The 18,883-nt window shown below is 43.2% G+C and overlaps 1 protein-coding gene across 1 annotated transcript in view; it reads left to right on the forward strand.

Moving 5' to 3' along the window:
* Window positions 1–18,883, forward strand: part of ruvbl1 (RuvB-like AAA ATPase 1) — an 88,060-nt gene that overhangs the window by 3,673 nt on the left and 65,504 nt on the right. The window contains 1 exon segment of the mRNA XM_084339368.1: window positions 621–753. Within this exon segment, the coding sequence (XP_084195494.1) occupies window positions 621–753 (133 nt within the window).

Consider the following 18,883-nt stretch of genomic DNA (forward strand, 5'->3'; position numbering starts at 1 on the left):
AATGTCCAATATGTTCCTCTGCTCTGTCTTCAGCTGGACCAGAGCTGAGAAGCCACTTTCACAAAGATAGGTAATAAAAAAAAAAAAAAAAAAAAACATTTTTTTTTGTTGTTGTTTACATTGGTTTTCGATTAGTCGACTAATCGAAAAAATAATCGGCAGATTAGTCGACTACCAAATTAGTCATTAGTTGCAGCCCTATATGACTCGTCATAAACATTTTAATAAAACATTTATCATAAATGATGTAGCCTGTCTGCATCCGCTCGGCGCTCCATCAAGACGTCACCATCACTTTCCTACCAACTGTGTGCCCTGATTGGATTATTTATGTTGACGAAACTGGCGAGTTATATTCATTAAAGAAAGTTGATTTAATAAAATTAATCGGATACATTTTTAATCGGATACATTTTTTTCTTTTGATTACGTCATAAAATATGACGGCAGACATTCGAAGCTTCGTTCGAAATACTTCAATAGAAGCTTCGAATGTAAAAAGAGAAATCGGTACTGCCCTATTATTTCTCCAATGTTGTTGGAGACCTGTTGAAAGTGGATTGATTGCCTTGTTAAATGGGTTGAGTCTCACGCGGCCCCGCGGCGCTCTCTGCCCACAGACCGCCCTGGCCTTGGCCATGGCCCAGGAGCTGGGCAACAAGGTGCCCTTCTGCCCCATGGTGGGCAGTGAGGTCTACTCGTCGGAGATCAAGAAGACGGAGGTTCTGATGGAGAACTTCAGGAGGGCCATAGGTCAGTGCAAATACATTTACATTTAGTCATTTAGCTGAACGCTTTTGTCCAAAGCGACTTACAAGTTCTGTACGACAAGACAGCAAGAAGGGCACAACTCTATCAGCTGAGTAACAATGTTCATCAAAGTGTTGAGTGCTACAGTGTAGGTTAGTATATTAGGACAAGTGCATGACAGTACGGTTAGTTAGGGTTAGATATTATTATTATTATTTTTTCATTTTAGATAATGGTTGAAGAAGTGCGTCTTTAGTCGACGGCGAAAGATTGGACGTGTTTCAGCTGCTGTCCTAACTGGGGTGGGCAGTTCATTCCACCATTGTGGGGCGAGGACTGAGAATAGGTGACTTCTCTTTGATGACCCTCCAAAATACATCCACACACACACTATATCGGGACTCCAGACCGCCGCTGTTTTGTTGCGATTGTGCAAGTTTAAAACTTCACGCGGTCGTCTTCACGTTCGTGCGACCTGCGCAGGATTCATGCTTCTCCGAAGTCAAGGATATAGAACTTTGATTTAATCTCACCTGCTGCTGCCCGGCCCGGCCCGGCCGGTCTCACTTCAAGAACAAACTGTGTTCGGCTAGATGACAACGCGCTTCTAGAACGAAGCATCCCTAGTTGTGTTTCAAGACAGATATTCCTCTACCCCCCTGTGATGTGCTTCAGTATAGCATCTAGTAATCACAGGGTTCGTACGGGGGCTGGAAATCCTTGAAAATTCTTGTATTTCAATTAGGGGTGGGAATCACCAGTTTAATCACGATACGATACGATATCGATTCTTTGGACAACGATACGATATTATCCGATATCACACAGTCTGCCACGATACGATACGATTCGATTCAGGTGCCTGCGATCGATATGAGACGATATTATGTGCCCATTTAATACAATCAGTAACATTTAAATCAACAAACAAAAAAGGCAATGGAAATATCATGACATTTTTATTTTTTAGCTCTTCCAGACATTTAAATGAAAAACAATCTATTGTTTTTAATACAAATAGACCTCCTGTTCACTGTTTTTGGTTCATTTTTTTCTCTCGATATTAACACTTTGGGTGCCGGCCAAAAATCCGGAAAATGACTGTGGGTTGCCAGGATTCCTGGGCGATTCTAGCATATCTCATGATCTTAGCGGAGCTATTTCTATATTTTATATTATAACTATGGGGAAATGGTTGGGCTCATTTGAAGACGACAAGTTGATGTACACAATGCAAAAAACCGTTTGTTTCTGCATGTATTCGTTCGTTCACAATTACAAGTTAAAAAACGTCAACAAAAGATAAAAGTAGAGGTAAATTATTTAGAACAGGAGTTACAGGCACTTTTATGAACGGTGTGCCGGCGGGGTGATAATAGGTACTGAACGTGTTATAAAGCAATTTAGACTGGGATGGATGGATGGATGGTTTGATTGATTGATTGTTTGACAGATTGTTTTTTTGTTTTGATTGATAGAATGTTTTATTGTTTTGTTGATCGTTTGATTCATAGATTGATTTGTTTGATTGATTGATTAATTTGTTGGTCGTTTGATTGATAGAATGTTTGATTGTTTTGTTGGTCGTTTGATTCATAGATTGATTTGTTTGATTGATTGATTGATTTGTTGGTCGTTTGATTGATAGAATGTTTGATTGTTTTGTTGATCGTTTGATTCATAGATTGATTTGATTGATTGATTACTTTGTTGGTCGTTTGATTGATAGAATGTTTGATTGTTTTGTTGGTCGTTTGATTCATAGATTGATTTGTTTGATTGATTGATTAATTTGTTGGTCGTTTGATTGATAGAATGTTTGATTGTTTTGTTGGTCGTTTGATTCATAGATTGATTTGTTTGATTGATTGATTGATTTGTTGGTCGTTTGATTGATAGCATGTTTGATTGTTTTGTTGATCATTTGATTCATAGATTTATTTGTTTGATTGATTGATTGATTTGTTGGTCGTTTGATTGATAGAATGTTTGATTGTTTTGTTGGTCGTTTGATTCATAGATTGTTTGATTGATTGATTGATTGGTTTGATTGATTGTTTTGTTGGTCGTTTGCTTGATAGAATGTTTGATTGTTTTGTTGATCGTTTGATTCATAGATTGATTTGTTTGATTGATTGATTGATTTGTTGGTCGTTTGATTGATAGAATGTTTGATTGTTTGATTCATAGATTGTTTGATTGATTGATTGACAGTCCGACTGACTGACAAACTTGAAATGCAGTAATACTATTATATCGATCAGGTGAGAATATATTGTATTGATCAGGTTAGTAGATATTGTACCGATCAGGTATTATAGATCATGTGCATGCAATAAACTAAACAAAAAAACATTTTGACTGTTTCTCATTCATGTACTGTGCATAATCTGCTCCTGTGTTGTAGACACTGTGTTGCTCTGTACCTACCTGTTTTCCAATTTATTCGTCCATACATGATAAACACATTCATAAAGTAATAATATCTTGTATTGATAATATATCAATTAGTTTCACCTGGAAATACTACTACCTCATCAACCACCATGCCTGGCGCTAATGAACAAGTAAGTTATAACTACTGGTGTAGGTCCAGAAAACATTATTATAAAATACAGAATACTTTACAATGCAGAAAACTTGAAACTTTGATGCCATGAACATTTTTATTGTAAAATATGTTCAATAAACTGGGTGACAAGTCATCAGTACCAACCATTGTTGCTGTGCATTATATGCTGGTAACATTTACAGTATAAAATTATGGTAATTTATAGAGTTGTTCCGATACTGGTATCGGAAATGCCGCCGATACTGCCTAAAACGCTGGTATCGGTATCGGCGAGTACACGTAAATTCTAGCCTCCGATCCCATGATGTAATTTATCTCCTGCCGAGTCCTGCGGAGAGTGAGGATTATAAAATGAACATGTTTTAAAGTGTGATGCTGTGTCATTTTAACAGCAGATACACTTTCTTAAATTCCATTGTCCCCGACAGTGCGGTGTGACGGGGAGCTCGGACGGGAATCGGGCTGTGTTTGGCTGGTGTTATGATAGCATTAGCTGGAAAGATAGCTAGTTGGAACAACATCCGCTTTTAACGTTACATCAAATCAGATGATCGCCTGTCCTTTCTCCAGGACCTAACACTGTCCGTGACCGTCTATCAACAATAATGCACCCACGGTGAATTGTATTTAAGTTAAGTAGCTACGGACTAGCGTTAGCTGACTATTACTAACGTTATCAATGCGGGAAGACGCGCTAGGTCAGTTAGCTTAGCTTGATAACGTTACCGTGTCTAAAGTTGGTGCTATTCACATAATCCAGCAATAATGGCTGCAGACCTGCAAGCAAAGTACAGCAAGTGCCAAAGGATAAGAGTCTGAGGCGGAGTTTCAAAAGAGAATGTTGAATATTTATTTTGCATCAAAAACCACAACATGAACGTTCTATCTGCCACTAGCTTACAGACTGAATAGGGTATATCTGCAGAGCCACTGAGTAGCGAGTGCAACACCGTTTAATGTCCGTGTGGATCATTGGAGTAGGGTATATCTGCAGTGCTGCAGCCCATACTCATTGATTAATGATACTAATACAAATCTATACAATCACCTGTTGTTGAATAAATACTATACGTTCTAGTTATTACTAAAAAACAGTATAACAGTATCTAAAAAAAAAAAAAAAAAAGTATAATTTATATAATTTTTTTTTTTAATTTTTTTTTTATGCACTGGTATCGGATAAATATCGGTATCGGCCGATACCCAAAGCTTAGGTATCGGAATCGGATCGGAAAGGGAAAAATGGTATCGGAACATCTCTAGTAATTTACCAAGACAATACCTTATAAAAAGTGAACACTGGCTGATGATAACCAACCATTGTTTCAGTGCATTTAGGAGTTTGTTGGTAACATTCACAGTATAGGATTATGGTAATTTACCAATACAATACCTTATAAAAAGTGAACACTGGAGGATAATCAACCATTGTTTCAGTGCATTTAGGAGTTTGTTGGTAACATTCACAGTATAGGATTATGGTAATTTACCAATACAATACCTTATAAAAAGTGAACACTGGAGGATAATCAAACATTGTTTCAGTGCATTTAGGAGTTTGTTGGTAACATTCACAGTATAGGATTATGGTAATTTACCAATACAATACCTTATAAAAAGTGAACACTGGAGGATAATCAACCATTGTGTCAGTGCATTTAGGAGTTTGTTGGTAACATTCACAGTATAGGATTATGGTAATTTACCAAGACAATACCTTATAAAAAGTGAACACTGGCTGATGATAACCAACCATTGTGTCAGTGCATTTAGGAGTTTGTTGGTAACATTCACAGTATAGGATTATGGTAATTTACCAAGACAATACCTTATAAAAAGTGAACACTGGCTGATGATAACCAACCATTGTGTCAGTGCATTTAGGAGTTTGTTGGTAACATTCACAGTATAGGATTATGGTAATTTACCAAGACAATACCTTATAAAAAGTGAACACTGGATGTTACAAAGGATCAGATTAAACCGAATATATATATTTATTGATTGATATATATTGCATAGTATTTGTATATCGTTTGATATCCCTTGTATATTCCTTGTACATATACACGGAATATCCCTTTAGCCTAGTACAGACCATAATATTTCATTCTCCTATTGGACAGCGGTCCACAGGCGCCAGGGCCATGCCTCCAGAGTCAGGTTCAAGGCCACCGTCAAGACATGTCTGTACATGCCCGGCCTTGCCCAGGGATACGAGACAGAAATGAGGTTGGCTAGAGCTGCCGCGGTATTGATATTTTCCTTACCGCACGAATTTGCGCAATATTTCCTACCGCCGCGGTAATTACCGCACAGTGCGCACAAAAAAAAAAAAAGTTTGAATGCATTTTTTTTTTTTTAGTAGTCTACTCTTATAGCCTGCCTCTAGTCTAATGGCGCTTTTCCACTGCATATTACCTACTCGACTCGACCCGCTTTAGGCACCTGGTACTTCGTTCCTTTTCCACTGCAGCCAGGTACTACTCCGTTTGGGGAATGGGGATGCAGGCGGGGCCGCCGCCGCTCGCTTGTGTACACTGAAAGCTCCGTGGGCATAGATGTCCGAGGGCTTGCAGCAAGCCAGAGTTTAACACAGTTTCAATCAATCAATCAATAACAACATTAACCAGACTCTCGTTGCGTCTATTCTGCCAAAGCTAACGTTACCTCTCATTGTGTATTCTACCAAGCAAACCCGGGTTTAACGTTACCTCTCGTGTATATCGGATAACAACAACAAACTTAACACATCAGCGATCTTGTTGTGACACTAAACTCTCCGCTCGGTGGTAAATTGGGTTGATGTCGGTTTTGTTTCATCAATAAATAAGGCAGAATACACAGTGAATCCATTCTTTTTTGTTTATTGCACTTGGTTCTGTCGCAAACAAATCCTGAATGAAATGCATCCTTAGCGAGGCAGTATAGATGGCGGACGTTCTGTTTTCGTTCAGAGGCGTCGAGTAGGGGGTATCTGCAGAGCCGCAGAGCCAGGCTGGACCAATAGGGTCGCTTGGAACCGAGTAGGGTATATCTGCAGAGCCGCAAGCCAACTTTATTATTATGATAAAAAACAGCGGTGACGCGGTATTCAGCCTAACTCTGCGGTGAGCGTGATGCAACAGCGATACCGCGGTAATGCGGTTATCGCGGCAGCTCTAAGGTTGGCACTAGATTGTTCGCCGTGCATATAAATATGGCGCAGGTGAATACAGAAGTAGAGTTACCCAATAAGTTGAAGCCTCACCCACGATACTCCGTGCGGTGAAGTATGGCCTGTTTGGCCCCAAATAAGAGCATTGAGACCGCGTGCGAATTAATAACTGAATTGTCAGAGTTTGGCGCTATACCGTCGAGTGCGACATATTTCTATTAAGTCAGTAATAGTCTATTTGTGTATAGTGTATCGTGCGGCTAAAGTTCTACAGTGACCAGCATCACCAACGCTTCCTCGTATCAGCTAGAGTGCTTATCCAGGCTGGGCTGCTTTCATGGCGCTTTCACCCGAGGAGACCTAGACGAGAACCGTGTGGACATGTACACTGGATTAATCTACCCGACGACTACATAGCCCTTTGCGGCTGGATTATATTTGTTTTGGTCCTGTGATTTATGGAGCGGAGAATCGCCGACGCCTACACGTGTGGGATTTACCCTGTGAGGAGCCACGTCGAGTCTGCGCCTCAGAGAGCCTGAGGCCGGCTAGCTTTCTTCACTGTGGAGCTACAGTCTACGGAGAACAGCTGTATTCGTCTGTGGATCAAGAGACTATTGCACCGTCTCCTGTACTTGGAGTCTCCTTAGTCATCGTTGACCAGACTCTCTACTACCGACAGATCCTCTACCCCTGCTGGCTTACAACCGGGGGGACCCTTCCAGTATCTCCCGCTATATATTACTAGTGTACCATAGATATAATTCCCTAAGATTCAGGTTGTATAATTACCTCCTGCGTAACCAGAGAATGGACATTCATTATTGATTTGCCTACGCACATTCCTTTGCCTTATAAGCGCATCCAAAGTAAAATAGAGAAGTATATTATGTACCTTTTGCTGCAATAAATACTTAATTACCACTTTGTGTGGAACCGATTCATTGTGGGAAGTGTTCATCATATTTATATATCATGTACTGTATGGCCAGTAATTAAAGTACATAAAGCGGTAGTGGTTTAATGATACCATACTTATCAATACAGTCAGGGAATTGTACCCCTCAGTTACACTGGAGGATAACCAACCATTGTTTCAGTGCATTTAGAAGTTTGCTGGTAACATTCACGTCACATGAACTACAGGGCATATCTTACTTGGTCTCTCGCATCGATGACTGCATTGTCCATTGATAAATGGATGAAGCGCCAGATGATCTGTGGACCAAAAAATATCCAATACATGCTTCCAAAGTATATAAATAATAGGCCAATGGACTGCATTAGAAAAGTGTGGTATGTTACCTACAGTATATACTTTTATAAACTGGGTGACTGTCAGCAACCATTGGTTCTGTGCAAACGGTAAAAATGAGGGGGGAAAAAGATAAAAAAAAAAAAACTATATACACACACAATGCAAATTATGAATGGAGTCGATACAGCTAGATCGCTAACATAACGTCTCATCTGCAAGTGGTCCAAACATGCCTATGCAATATCGACAACCGTGGCCCAAATACATGTGTTCAACGCATTTGTCTTGTACAGAAAACAGTGCAACTACCCATACACTATACTATACTATACTATACTACAATATACTATACTATACTATACTACACTATACTATACTACACTCAGCTAGCTATACTATGTACCGGTACACATGGTTCTGTCTGTATCACACAATGATGGATTATTTAGAAGTAATCTGTACTTCTGTGTGCCGGATTATTTAGAAGTAGTCTGTACTAGGGGTGGACGGTATGGTCTAAAATGTATATCACGGTATAATTTGAAGCATAGACGGTAACGGTATATATCACGGTATCATCGTTTTTGATAAAAAAAAAAATTATTTTATATATATATATTTTTTTTATAAAATATATATATTATATAATTAGACTTGTACTGGTATTATCTGCGAGACATCGCCACCACGCAACAAGCTCCACTGTCTGTGTGTACTCTAGTAGCCTCCAGCTACGGCCAGAATTCTCCGGAGCTGCACCTGGACCTATACTCGAGTAGCCTCGAGCAGAGCTACGGCCAGGATTCTCCGGCGCTGCACCTGGACCCTATTGTATTGGTATTATAACGTTAGCAAGCCCTCAGCTCGAATACGCATCGAATCAGTGTTATAAGACATTGATATCATGAGCTATCTGTAGCTACTGCATATATAACGTTAATACAACGCCTCAGTGAATTATTTAGTTCAATGGGACATTTCGTTTTGAACGGTGAACTAACTTGTGTTAACGTGAGCTAACAGGTAGCATACACGTCTCTAGTACTAGACTTTGTGGAGCGTTTGTTGATGTCAGGAGCTATCGGTAGCTGGCCGACTAGATACCGTTCGGTTAGACAATGCCCCATCATGTATTAAACTAAAAGTGAATAGTTGACTGGGTCATTTTGTAACGGTAGCTAAGCTAACGTTAGCTCAGGGAGACGCCGACAGCTCCCGTGTCCCGTCCCACTAGACTACTAGACCCGTGTTTACATGCGTGCGGTAGGGGCTGGCACGCCCACTGCGCGAAGCCTCCTAAATAACTTTTTCCAGTTCGCACATATCTATTATCTATGACTAATTCTATCTATTTTTAGGGGCAAATGCCAGTGAAATAGTCGCGCTGTGGTTACATGACGTCATTGCTATTTTAGAGCTGCACTACCGGTTACACGGTATACTCAAAATCCATACCGTAGAGCAAATTCATACCGTTTATACCGTATACCGTTTATACCGTCCACCCCTAGTCTGTACTAGGCGGTTAGGTGGTCGAGCGGAGATTGCGTTCGTCACCAGCCCCGGAGCTGTGAGCTTGGTTCGCCTGTTCGAATCCAGCTCACAGCTCCGGGGTTGTCACCAGCTTGGCTGGCCGTCTGCACTGATACAATTGGCTGTATCAGAGGATGGGAGAAGCTGGCGGGGTGGGTCCGGGTCGTTGTAAACAGCGACTCCTACAGTTCGGTCGGGGCGCCTGCTAAGCGCGGATTGGACGTGAGGGGGATAGTGTGGTCCTCCCACACGCTACGCCCTCTCAATGAGAATCCGCGCTGCCAGGTGAGAAGAAGCGGTGATTGGCTGGACGTGTGTCGGAGGAAGCACGTGGTAGCCTCCACTCTCCCAAATGATCTGACTGTGGGGGGTAAAGCGCAGCGACCAGGAAGGGACTGGGAATTGGCATACGACTAACATTGGGATGGGAGAAAATCGGAGGAAAAATGGAGGGGGAAAAAGACCAAAAAAAAAAAATAAAAATAAGTAGTCTGTACTTCTGTATGACAACTAATAAAGAAACTATTTAGAGAAATCCCTCTTTGTGTGGTACAGAGTGAAGCATTTGTCACGATGCAGGGGGACTTTGCACGATGTGCAAAAATATCTGGTCTCACTCCTGATGCCACGCCTACTGCAGACACGACATTTCCTACACGGTAGCTTTTTCTTGGGGGTGGCTTTGTATGCAACCATTACATGCTTCACAAAGCCACCCACTAATCTGCTCTGCGGGTCCCCCAGTGGGGCCCTAGGGTCGACACGCCCCACCTGCTCAGCCCCTGCCTCCTCCTCATCCCCACCCCCTGCCTCCTCCCCTGCCTCCTCCCCTGCTTCCGCCTCCGCCTCCATCTCCGCTGTCACCCCAGGAATCTTCTTCTCCTTACCGTCTGTGTAGGTCCGCGCCACAGCCCTGGTGAACCGGAAGAGGTTGTAGTAATGCCCTTGTGGGTGCTTTTTTTTGTACAAGACAAAAGCGTTGAAGATACATATTTGGATCAGATACATCACAAAGTTTTTGGTCCACTTTCCAGTCTTACGTGTAACCGGATAGTACGATATATTCTGATCCAGCTGATCGACGCCGTTCATGAATTTATTGTACTCCATGATTGATGATGGCTTGAGCATCTCCACCCTCAGCGCTTTGCCCTTCTTCTGCTTCTGCCACACCATCGCCTTTTCCATGGTGTCCTCGTGGAAGCTGCTGATGGTCTTCACGATTCTTTTATCGCGCCATGCCACGATCAGGACCTCCTTGTTGTTGACCGCAATGCGCTCCCCCACACCGATGTCACGTTTGGTCACGTTCTTGATGATGGCTGGCTCGCCCCGGTGCTTCCTGAGGGTACCACAGACGTCGGTCCTCAACTGTCGGAGCCTGGCGGACATACGTACCGAGTTGTAGAAGTTGTCCATAAAGAGCGTATAGCCGGCCCCAGACAGACGTCCAAGCAGACCGACGACCGTGTCCCCCAGGAGCGAGCCTTCCCGACAATATGGCTTAAATGAAAAGCAATATCCTGTGCGAGACGAGGATTGCAAAGCAGGTTAGATGCATTGGACCCGTTGTGGAATAAAACAGCAGGGACATGTTTTGGGTCACAGAATAGGCACACTAGTCTTGCTCTAGTAGTGACGCTCTAGACGCTACTGGCAGCTGTTGATGTTAAACGGAGTTTGAGTTTCACAACACTGGGCGCGGGGCTATGACGTCGCCGGATTTTCAAAATAAGAGTATCGCAATATGAATCGATCTTTTTACGTGGCATCGATCCTATTTGATTATTGATAATAGATCGATATATCGATCTGGATCGATGTATCGTCCCACCCCTAATTTCAATGTGTTGTTTTCAAGGTTTTAAAATGTGCTTGAATTGTGTATAAAGTGCTGGAAAGTTATTGAAATTGTAATTGCACTTTATACTTTCATAATAAATCGCTATCTGACTGAATAGTTTGGTTTTTAGATAAAGAAATAAAATAAGTCGGAGCGACTCGAGCGAGCCTTAATTGCGTTCGCCTTTCACGCAAAATGTAATTTGGCTGGACTTGACCCGTATTTTTATTTTATTTTTGTACCTGTGCCATCTGAGGTGTGTGTGTGTGTGTGTGTGTGTGTGTGTGTGTGTGTGTGTGTGTGTGTGTGTGTGTGTGTGTGTGTGTGTGTGTGTGTGTGTGTGTGTGTGTGTGTGTGTGTGTGTGTGTGTGTGTGTGTGTGTGTGTGTGTGTGTGTGTGTGTGTGTGTGTGTGTGTGTGTGTGTGTGTGTCCGTCCAACATGCCGGGAAGCTGTCGTTTTAATGAGCTCTGGCTTGGAGATATCAAATATAATTCATGGTTAAAAAGAACATCCCAGAGTAGCCGTGTGCAAAATATGCATGAAAGGTGAGCCAATGAGCATGGGTGTTCAGGGCTCGAGACTAACGATGTCCCGTCGTCCCGGGGACGATCAAATATTGATTTGGGACGAACAGAAATCTTTGCTGGGACGCAACCAGGACGGAGAGGATTTTTTTTTTTAAAGGAAATGTCAATTGGCCGACTGTCAGTGCGCGCATATATTGCTGTCAAATGGTGAATGTCTCGTGCTGACTAAGTTCACTGAAGTCTAAACGTAGCGTGATTTGCCAAATCCAATGACTATCTCCGCCTCCCAATGCAGCCATACGCTAATCCAGCATCAAACTCCTACCCACCTCTCATCAGCCAGTCGCGCTGCAGCAGCGTCACACCCCAAATGAATCTCGCATCAAAAAAGAAAAACGTGTTAACAGGTGAGGGAAATCTCTCTTACCTAGGCTTTCTCCACTGGTATTTAACCCTGGTTGACACAGTGAATGACAGCTGGTAATTGACAGTCGCACGGCACGAGACCACTGTACAAGAACCGCGGAAAGATCAGAATGTTATAAAAAAAAAAAAAAACGTGCGCGCTATACTGTGGCATCCTCTCAGTGACGAGAGCACCGCAAACATGCTGCGCTATTTGAAGAGGATAAACACAGACCCAAAATGACCAACAGGGAACTGCATCCAGCAAATGCAATACTACCCCTGAGTCTAAGGTGAGGACACATTTAAATCACAGAAGTGTAATGTTAGTCTATTGGAACTGTATACAGTTATCGACGCGTTCTAGTTATAACGTGCAGACTGCCACTGATTATTAAAGGATTTCTATTCGATTCTATACTAACACGTAATGTTAACATTGCGAGTTAATTGGCATAACGTTACATTTATCTAAACGAACGCGGAGAAATAGACGACAGGCTATAGGCAAACTTCACTCTGCAGCTCCACAATGAATCCATATTCAGTGAGGAGGGCCCGCTGGAATTTAGCAGCAATTATCAATATCGACCAGGACTCAGGAGGACAGCGCGATCTAAGGGACATGTTTCATTACTAGTCAAGTGTCATTACTTTAGTTATCAAAGGTGGAATCTCTGGACGCAATGACATTATATAGTTTAAAGCTAAACTACGTTTTTCTTTCTTGTTAGAAGAGGGATAACTTATTCAGTTAGATTTGATTTGATCTTTATTTATCTCTAACATTTTCAACCATAAACACACATTTGTAATAACAAAAAAAACTAAAACGAAATAAAATACAAATACATTTAAATATATTTTCCTATGGAAGGAATAATCAAGATGGCTCCAATTGGTTGACTATAACAGCACCTTGACCAAATATCCCTATACTAGCACCTTGTTAAACACTTTTTTTTACATTTATTTTTAATCATAATTATTCTTGTGAAATCTTTCCACCATGGGAGCCTTTTGACTAAATCAATTTATTCTCCCCTTCTCTGAATGGTGTTTCTTATGGCAATAACAACTAACGACAAAACCAAAGTAAAGAAACTACATTTGATTTTTGGGACGGTTACATTCACTTTGGGACGGTTAAAATTGTATTTCGGGACGGTTCTGGGACGGTGGTGAAAAAAGTTAGTCTGGAGCCCTGTGGGTGTTATTAACGTGTCTTAAGTTTCGAGACTACAAGTGCTCCACACCTGTCTCCGTAAATGTTCGTTATAAAAATACCACTTCAATAATCGAAATAGTCAAGTAACAGGCAGAATAGGTACACTATTGGAATTACAAACTCATGTTTATCGGACTCTGTTTTTCACCCCAGTGTTTTGAAATAGGCTACATGTAGCCTAGCCTAACGTTAGGCGAATTAACGTCAGCTCATTCCCTTCCATGTATTTCAAAACAAGAAAACTTGTGTATTGAAATGATATTTAATTTTTATAACGGAACATTTACGGAGACTGGTGTGGAACTGGTGTAGTCTGGAACGCAGTAACGTACTGTATATCTGTCATTATGAATTGAAAATGGGGGACCCTGATGTAAACAAGACGAAAGTCTTTCTCTGGTCTGCATCCCCTTAACAATTGTGTGTATTGAGCCGTACTGTATTGTACCCATTCTGCAACCTGTTAAATAAAGTTTTCAATCAAATGTGACGAGCCAGGCCAATTTTAGCATGTTCATTTATGGAATATGCAATCTAACAGCTAACGTGAACTTTACAGTAAATTACATGGATAATAATGTTAAGGTAGTTAGTTCATTCCTGTAGGTACTAGGTAGGCCATCATTAGGCTCTAGTAAAATGCATAGGCAGTAGCCTATAAATGAAAATGAAATATAAATGTATAATATAATGATCCATTTAGATTAGATGTCAACATTAAACAATAAACACTCTTAAAATTAAGTGCAACCAGTGACATTAAATTAATAAAACACTTTGTTTTATTTATAACATGTTGCTCCTCTTTATTTAGGAAAGAAACATCAATATCTACATCCACATTAAGGCTCAAGGAGCTGATCGACAGCCTACCTCAAAGTCTGTTCTCTTATTTAGCAAATCTTCAGTAAATATTTGATTGAAATTGAAGTTTTATCTGGTGATTATTTGAGTGATTGTTTCACATCGGCTCAGCCAGGTTATATATGATGCCAACTCTACATAATTTTGGTTGTTTATCGCACAATAACATCTGATTTAATGGGATGGAAGAAGTGAAATGATCATTTTGGGTAAATATTGAATTGACCACAGCCGCATAAGATGCTGGAAAATCTTGAAAATGCACCTTGAAAAGTGCTTGCATTTTGCTTTGGAAAAGGTGTACAAATGTGCTTCAGCATGTCTTCAAGTTCAAGTTCAAGTTTGTTTATTAGTCGTCACAATAAAATGCACGTACTTTACGGTGAAATGCTTGGTTCTGTATGAGTCCCTGAGAGTGTGCTGCATACAGTAAAACAAGTAAGTAAAAGAAAGAGGAATATACAATCTAAAGTACAGCGTAATTACAATCCAAGTACAGTGAGTCAAAATTAGTAAACAGAGAGGTACAAATGCAGACAGTGAGGTACAAATACTGGGCAGCTCCTAGTGGTCAACAGTGTCAGACTGTGGTTGTACTGGGCAGCTCCTAGTGGTCAACAGTGTCAGACTGTGGTTGTACTGGGCAGCTCCTGGTGGTCAACAGCGTCAGACTGTGGTTGTACTGGGCAGCTCCTAGTGGTCAACGGTGTCAGACTGTGGTTGTACTGGGCAGCTCCTAGTGGTCAACAGTGGTCAGACTGTGGTTGTACTGGGCAGCTCCTAGTGGTCAACAGTGTCAGACTGTGGTTGTACTGGGCAGCTCCTAGTGGTCAACAGTGTCAGACTGTGGTTGTACTGGGCAGCTCCTAGTGGTCAACAGTGGTCAGACTGTGGTTGTACTGGGCAGCTCCTAGTGGTCAACAGTGTCAGACTGTGGTTGTACTGGGCAGCTCCTAGTGGTCAACAGTGGTCAGACTGTGGTTGTACTGGGCAGCTCCTAGTGGTCAACAGTGTCAGACTGTGGTTGTACTGGGCAGCTCCTAGTGGTCAACAGTGTCAGACTGGTTGTACTGGGCAGCTCCTAGTGGTCAACAGTGTCAGACTGTGGTTGTACTGGGCAGCTCCTAGTGGTCAACAGTGTCAGACTGTGGTTGTACTGGGCAGCTCCTAGTGGTCAACAGTGGTCAGTCTGTGGTTGTACTGGGCAGCTCCTAGTGGTCAACAGTGTCAGACTGTGGTTGTACTGGGCAGCTCCTAGTGGTCAACAGTGGTCAGTCTGTGGTTGTAATGGGCAGCTCCTAGTGGTCAACAGTGTCAGACTGTGGTTGTACTGGGCAGCTCCTAGTGGTCAACAGTGTCAGACTGTGGTTGTACTGGGCGGCTCCTAGAGGTCAACAGTGTCAGACTGTGGTTGTACTGGGCGGCTCCTAGTGGTCAACAGTGTCAGACTGTGGTTGTACTGGGCAGCTCCTAGTGCTCAACAGTGTCAGACTGTGGTTGTACTGGGCAGCTCCTAGTGGTCAACAGTGTCAGACTGTGGTTGTACTGGGCAGCTCCTAGTGGTCAACAGTGGTCAGTCTGTGGTTGTACTGGGCAGCTCCTAGTGGTCAACAGTGGTCAGTCTGTGGTTGTACTGGGCGGCTCCTAGTGGTCAACAGTGGTCAGTCTGTGGTTGTACTGGGCGGCTCCCAGGTGTGAAGGTGAAGAAGACAGTCTGCTCGGAGAACCTGCTCCGGGTGAATAAAGGTTAAAAACTAAACGGAACTTGTTGTTTTCATGTCTGACGAACATCGAATGAAAGAAAGCTAAACATTTGACTCACCCCCCCCCAGTCCCTCAGTGCGGACTGGACGAGCAAGGTGCCCCATTCCACACACACACACACACACACACACACACACACCCGTCCTGCTAAGCTGGAGGCAGGGGGGGAGGGGTGAACGGCGATGACACAAGGACGGAAGGTTGGAGAGAGAGAGGAGGAGGGGGGGAAGGGGAGGGGCTTCCGTCGGACACCGCTGACGCTACCTGTCACAGCGAGGGAAATGGAGCTTGGGTTGACGGAGAGGTGGTCATCGCCACCCTTGCGGGCTGGGGGGGGGGGGGGGGGGGTCCGTCGTCACCCCTCCTGATAAGAGAGCACCCTTGACAGACGTTCCCTGCCTTTCAAAAAGCGTGGCTCTCTGAACCGGACCGGGCCGGCCACCTGTGTGCCCCTCTCATGGTCCTGAGGGGGGGGGGGGGGGGGGGGGGGGGGCACAAGGATTACAGTGTGATCACCTTACACAGTGCACACGCGCTCGCTTTCCTCCGTGCGATAAATGGACCGTGTGTGTGAGTTATTGAGTTATGATGTGGGCGGGGCCATGTGTGTGAGGCAGGATGTGGGCGGGGCCATGTGTGTGAGGTAGGATGTGGGCGGGGCCATGTGTGAGGTAGGATGTGGGCGGGGCCATGTGTGAGGTAGGATGTGGGCGGGGCCATGTGTGTGTGAGGTAGGATGTGGGCGGGGCCATGTGTGTGAGGTAGGATGTGGGCGGGGCCATGTGTGAGGTAGGATGTGGGCGGGGCCATGTGTGTGTGAGGTAGGATGTGGGCGGGGCCATGTGTGTGAGGTAGGATGTGGGCGGGGCCATGTGTGTGAGGCAGGATGTGGGCGGGGCCATGTGTGTGAGGTAGGATGTGGGCGGGGCCATGTGTGAGGTAGGATGTGGGCGGGGCCATGTGTGTGTGAGGTAGGATGTGGGCGGGGCCATGTGTGTGAGGTAGGATGTGGGCGGGGCCATGTGTGTGAGGTAGGATGTGGGCGGGGCCATGTGTGTGAGGTAGGATGTGGGCGGGGCCATGTGTGTGAGGTAGGATGTGGGCGGGGCCATGTGTGTGAGGTAGGATGTGGGCGGGGCCATGTGTGTGAGGTAGGATGTGGGCGGGGCCATGTGTGTGAGGCAGGATGTGGGCGGGGCCGTGTGTGTGAGGTAGGATGCAGGGCTCTACAGTGCGACCATATTGCTCGCATATGCCCCTAAAAATAGTTGTGTGCGAACGTCAAAAGTCAATTACGCGCACGGTGTGCGAGTGCAGATTACAGCCTCATTCGTACTTTTTATTTCTCCGCTGAGAATTGTTAAAAAACTACAAGTCCCACATTGCACTCAAGCCAACGGTCCAATCACAGTAGAGTGAAGTGACTGGTTTCATGGGAAATAAAGCAAATGACCAATCGGAAGCTCTCATTTTGCTTGTTTACTTCCTGAAACTCCGCCATTGCGATCAGGGCTCTCGTTTTCCGAGACACTAACTTACTATATAGTCTCTCTCTTACCAATAGCAATAGATTTTAGAACACCTAGATTTATCGATAGCAATAGTAATATAACGTTAATGCAACAAAACGAATGCCTTGCTTTGTTAATCATAACGTTGATGCAGTAGCGTATGTCGGTGTGTTGGCTGTAACGGACATGACAATAACATAACGTGTACACATTAAAATTGCGATAATCTATTCTAACATTTTCAAATCGATGCAGTTGAATTTCCCCCTTAGGATCGATGCATTGTTACACCCCTACACCAAAGTCACTGGCCCACTGTGTGTATAATAACTTGGCTAGCGTTATCAACAGCAGAGATGGGCAATAGGGTCCAGCTGTAGCGCCGGACGGCCGGAGTGCAAGCGGTGTGATGTAATTGGCAGACTCGACTGTCAATCAATGGTCTACCTGACACGCAAACTGGAGGTGTACAGTATTTCAATAGGCAACCCTGAAAGGATTATTTTTCTAGAAGAGCAACGCAGCCAAAACATAGGCATTGTATGCATAAAAGGGGCAAAAGCTAAAGTTAAGTGACTGAACCTTTTGTAGCAGTAGTTTGATTTGATAGTTTATTTGATAGGGACAGCACATGTACATCAAGTACAAAATACAAAATGTAAACATGCAGGGTTGTAGCAAGAGCTAATTTACACACATGCACGCACAGTACAAATATACATATATTTTTGAAAAAAAAAATGTTACTTGAAATATTTTCACTGTGCTCCTAAATATTTTTGGGTGCTCCTAAATTTCTTTGTGTGCTCCTAAATTTTTTCATTTAGGAGCACATGTGCTCCTTGGGAAAAAGGTTAGCGTAGAGCCCTGGGATGTGGGCGGGCCGTGTGTGGGGTAGGATGTGGGCGGGGCCATGTGGGGTAGGATGTGGGCGGCGTTCTGGATTCAAAATAATGAGCGGATTGATTGAGTCCTCATTCTGTATTGTCTGTGTCTCTGTCTGTGTTAGGGATGGGCGTGAGTCATCGATTACTCGCAGCTATGAGAAATCTTTATTTATTTTTTTACATATTTGTTTCACGTGTAAGATTATAACTGTTTGTTGGTCTCCTTAACACATTCATGGCCATTTGGATGCGTTTTAAAATCACTCTAGACGGCCAGCATTTCTAAACAGACTTGCATAGTCTGTGGGGCTGTTTATAGAGCTAAATCTATACTTTATAGAGACCATAAACCGTCCCTTCAAAATGGCTTAAAGAAATAATTTTTTCATCAATACCTTCTCATTTTATAGCGTCTTGAATATAAGCGTTATACGGGATTTCGGCTGGGATATTTCCTGGAACGCAAGATACAGGGCTAATAGCTACTAACGTTAAATCCAATTGCATTTCGGATATACAGAAGCTACAGTTAAAATTCAAACTGCATATGATCGGTATGATGGTTCACCACGAATGCATGAAA

Source organism: Notolepis coatsorum (genome assembly GCF_963971535.1).
Source record: "Notolepis coatsorum genome assembly, contig: SCAFFOLD_257, whole genome shotgun sequence".
NCBI lineage: Eukaryota > Metazoa > Chordata > Actinopteri > Aulopiformes > Paralepididae > Notolepis > Notolepis coatsorum.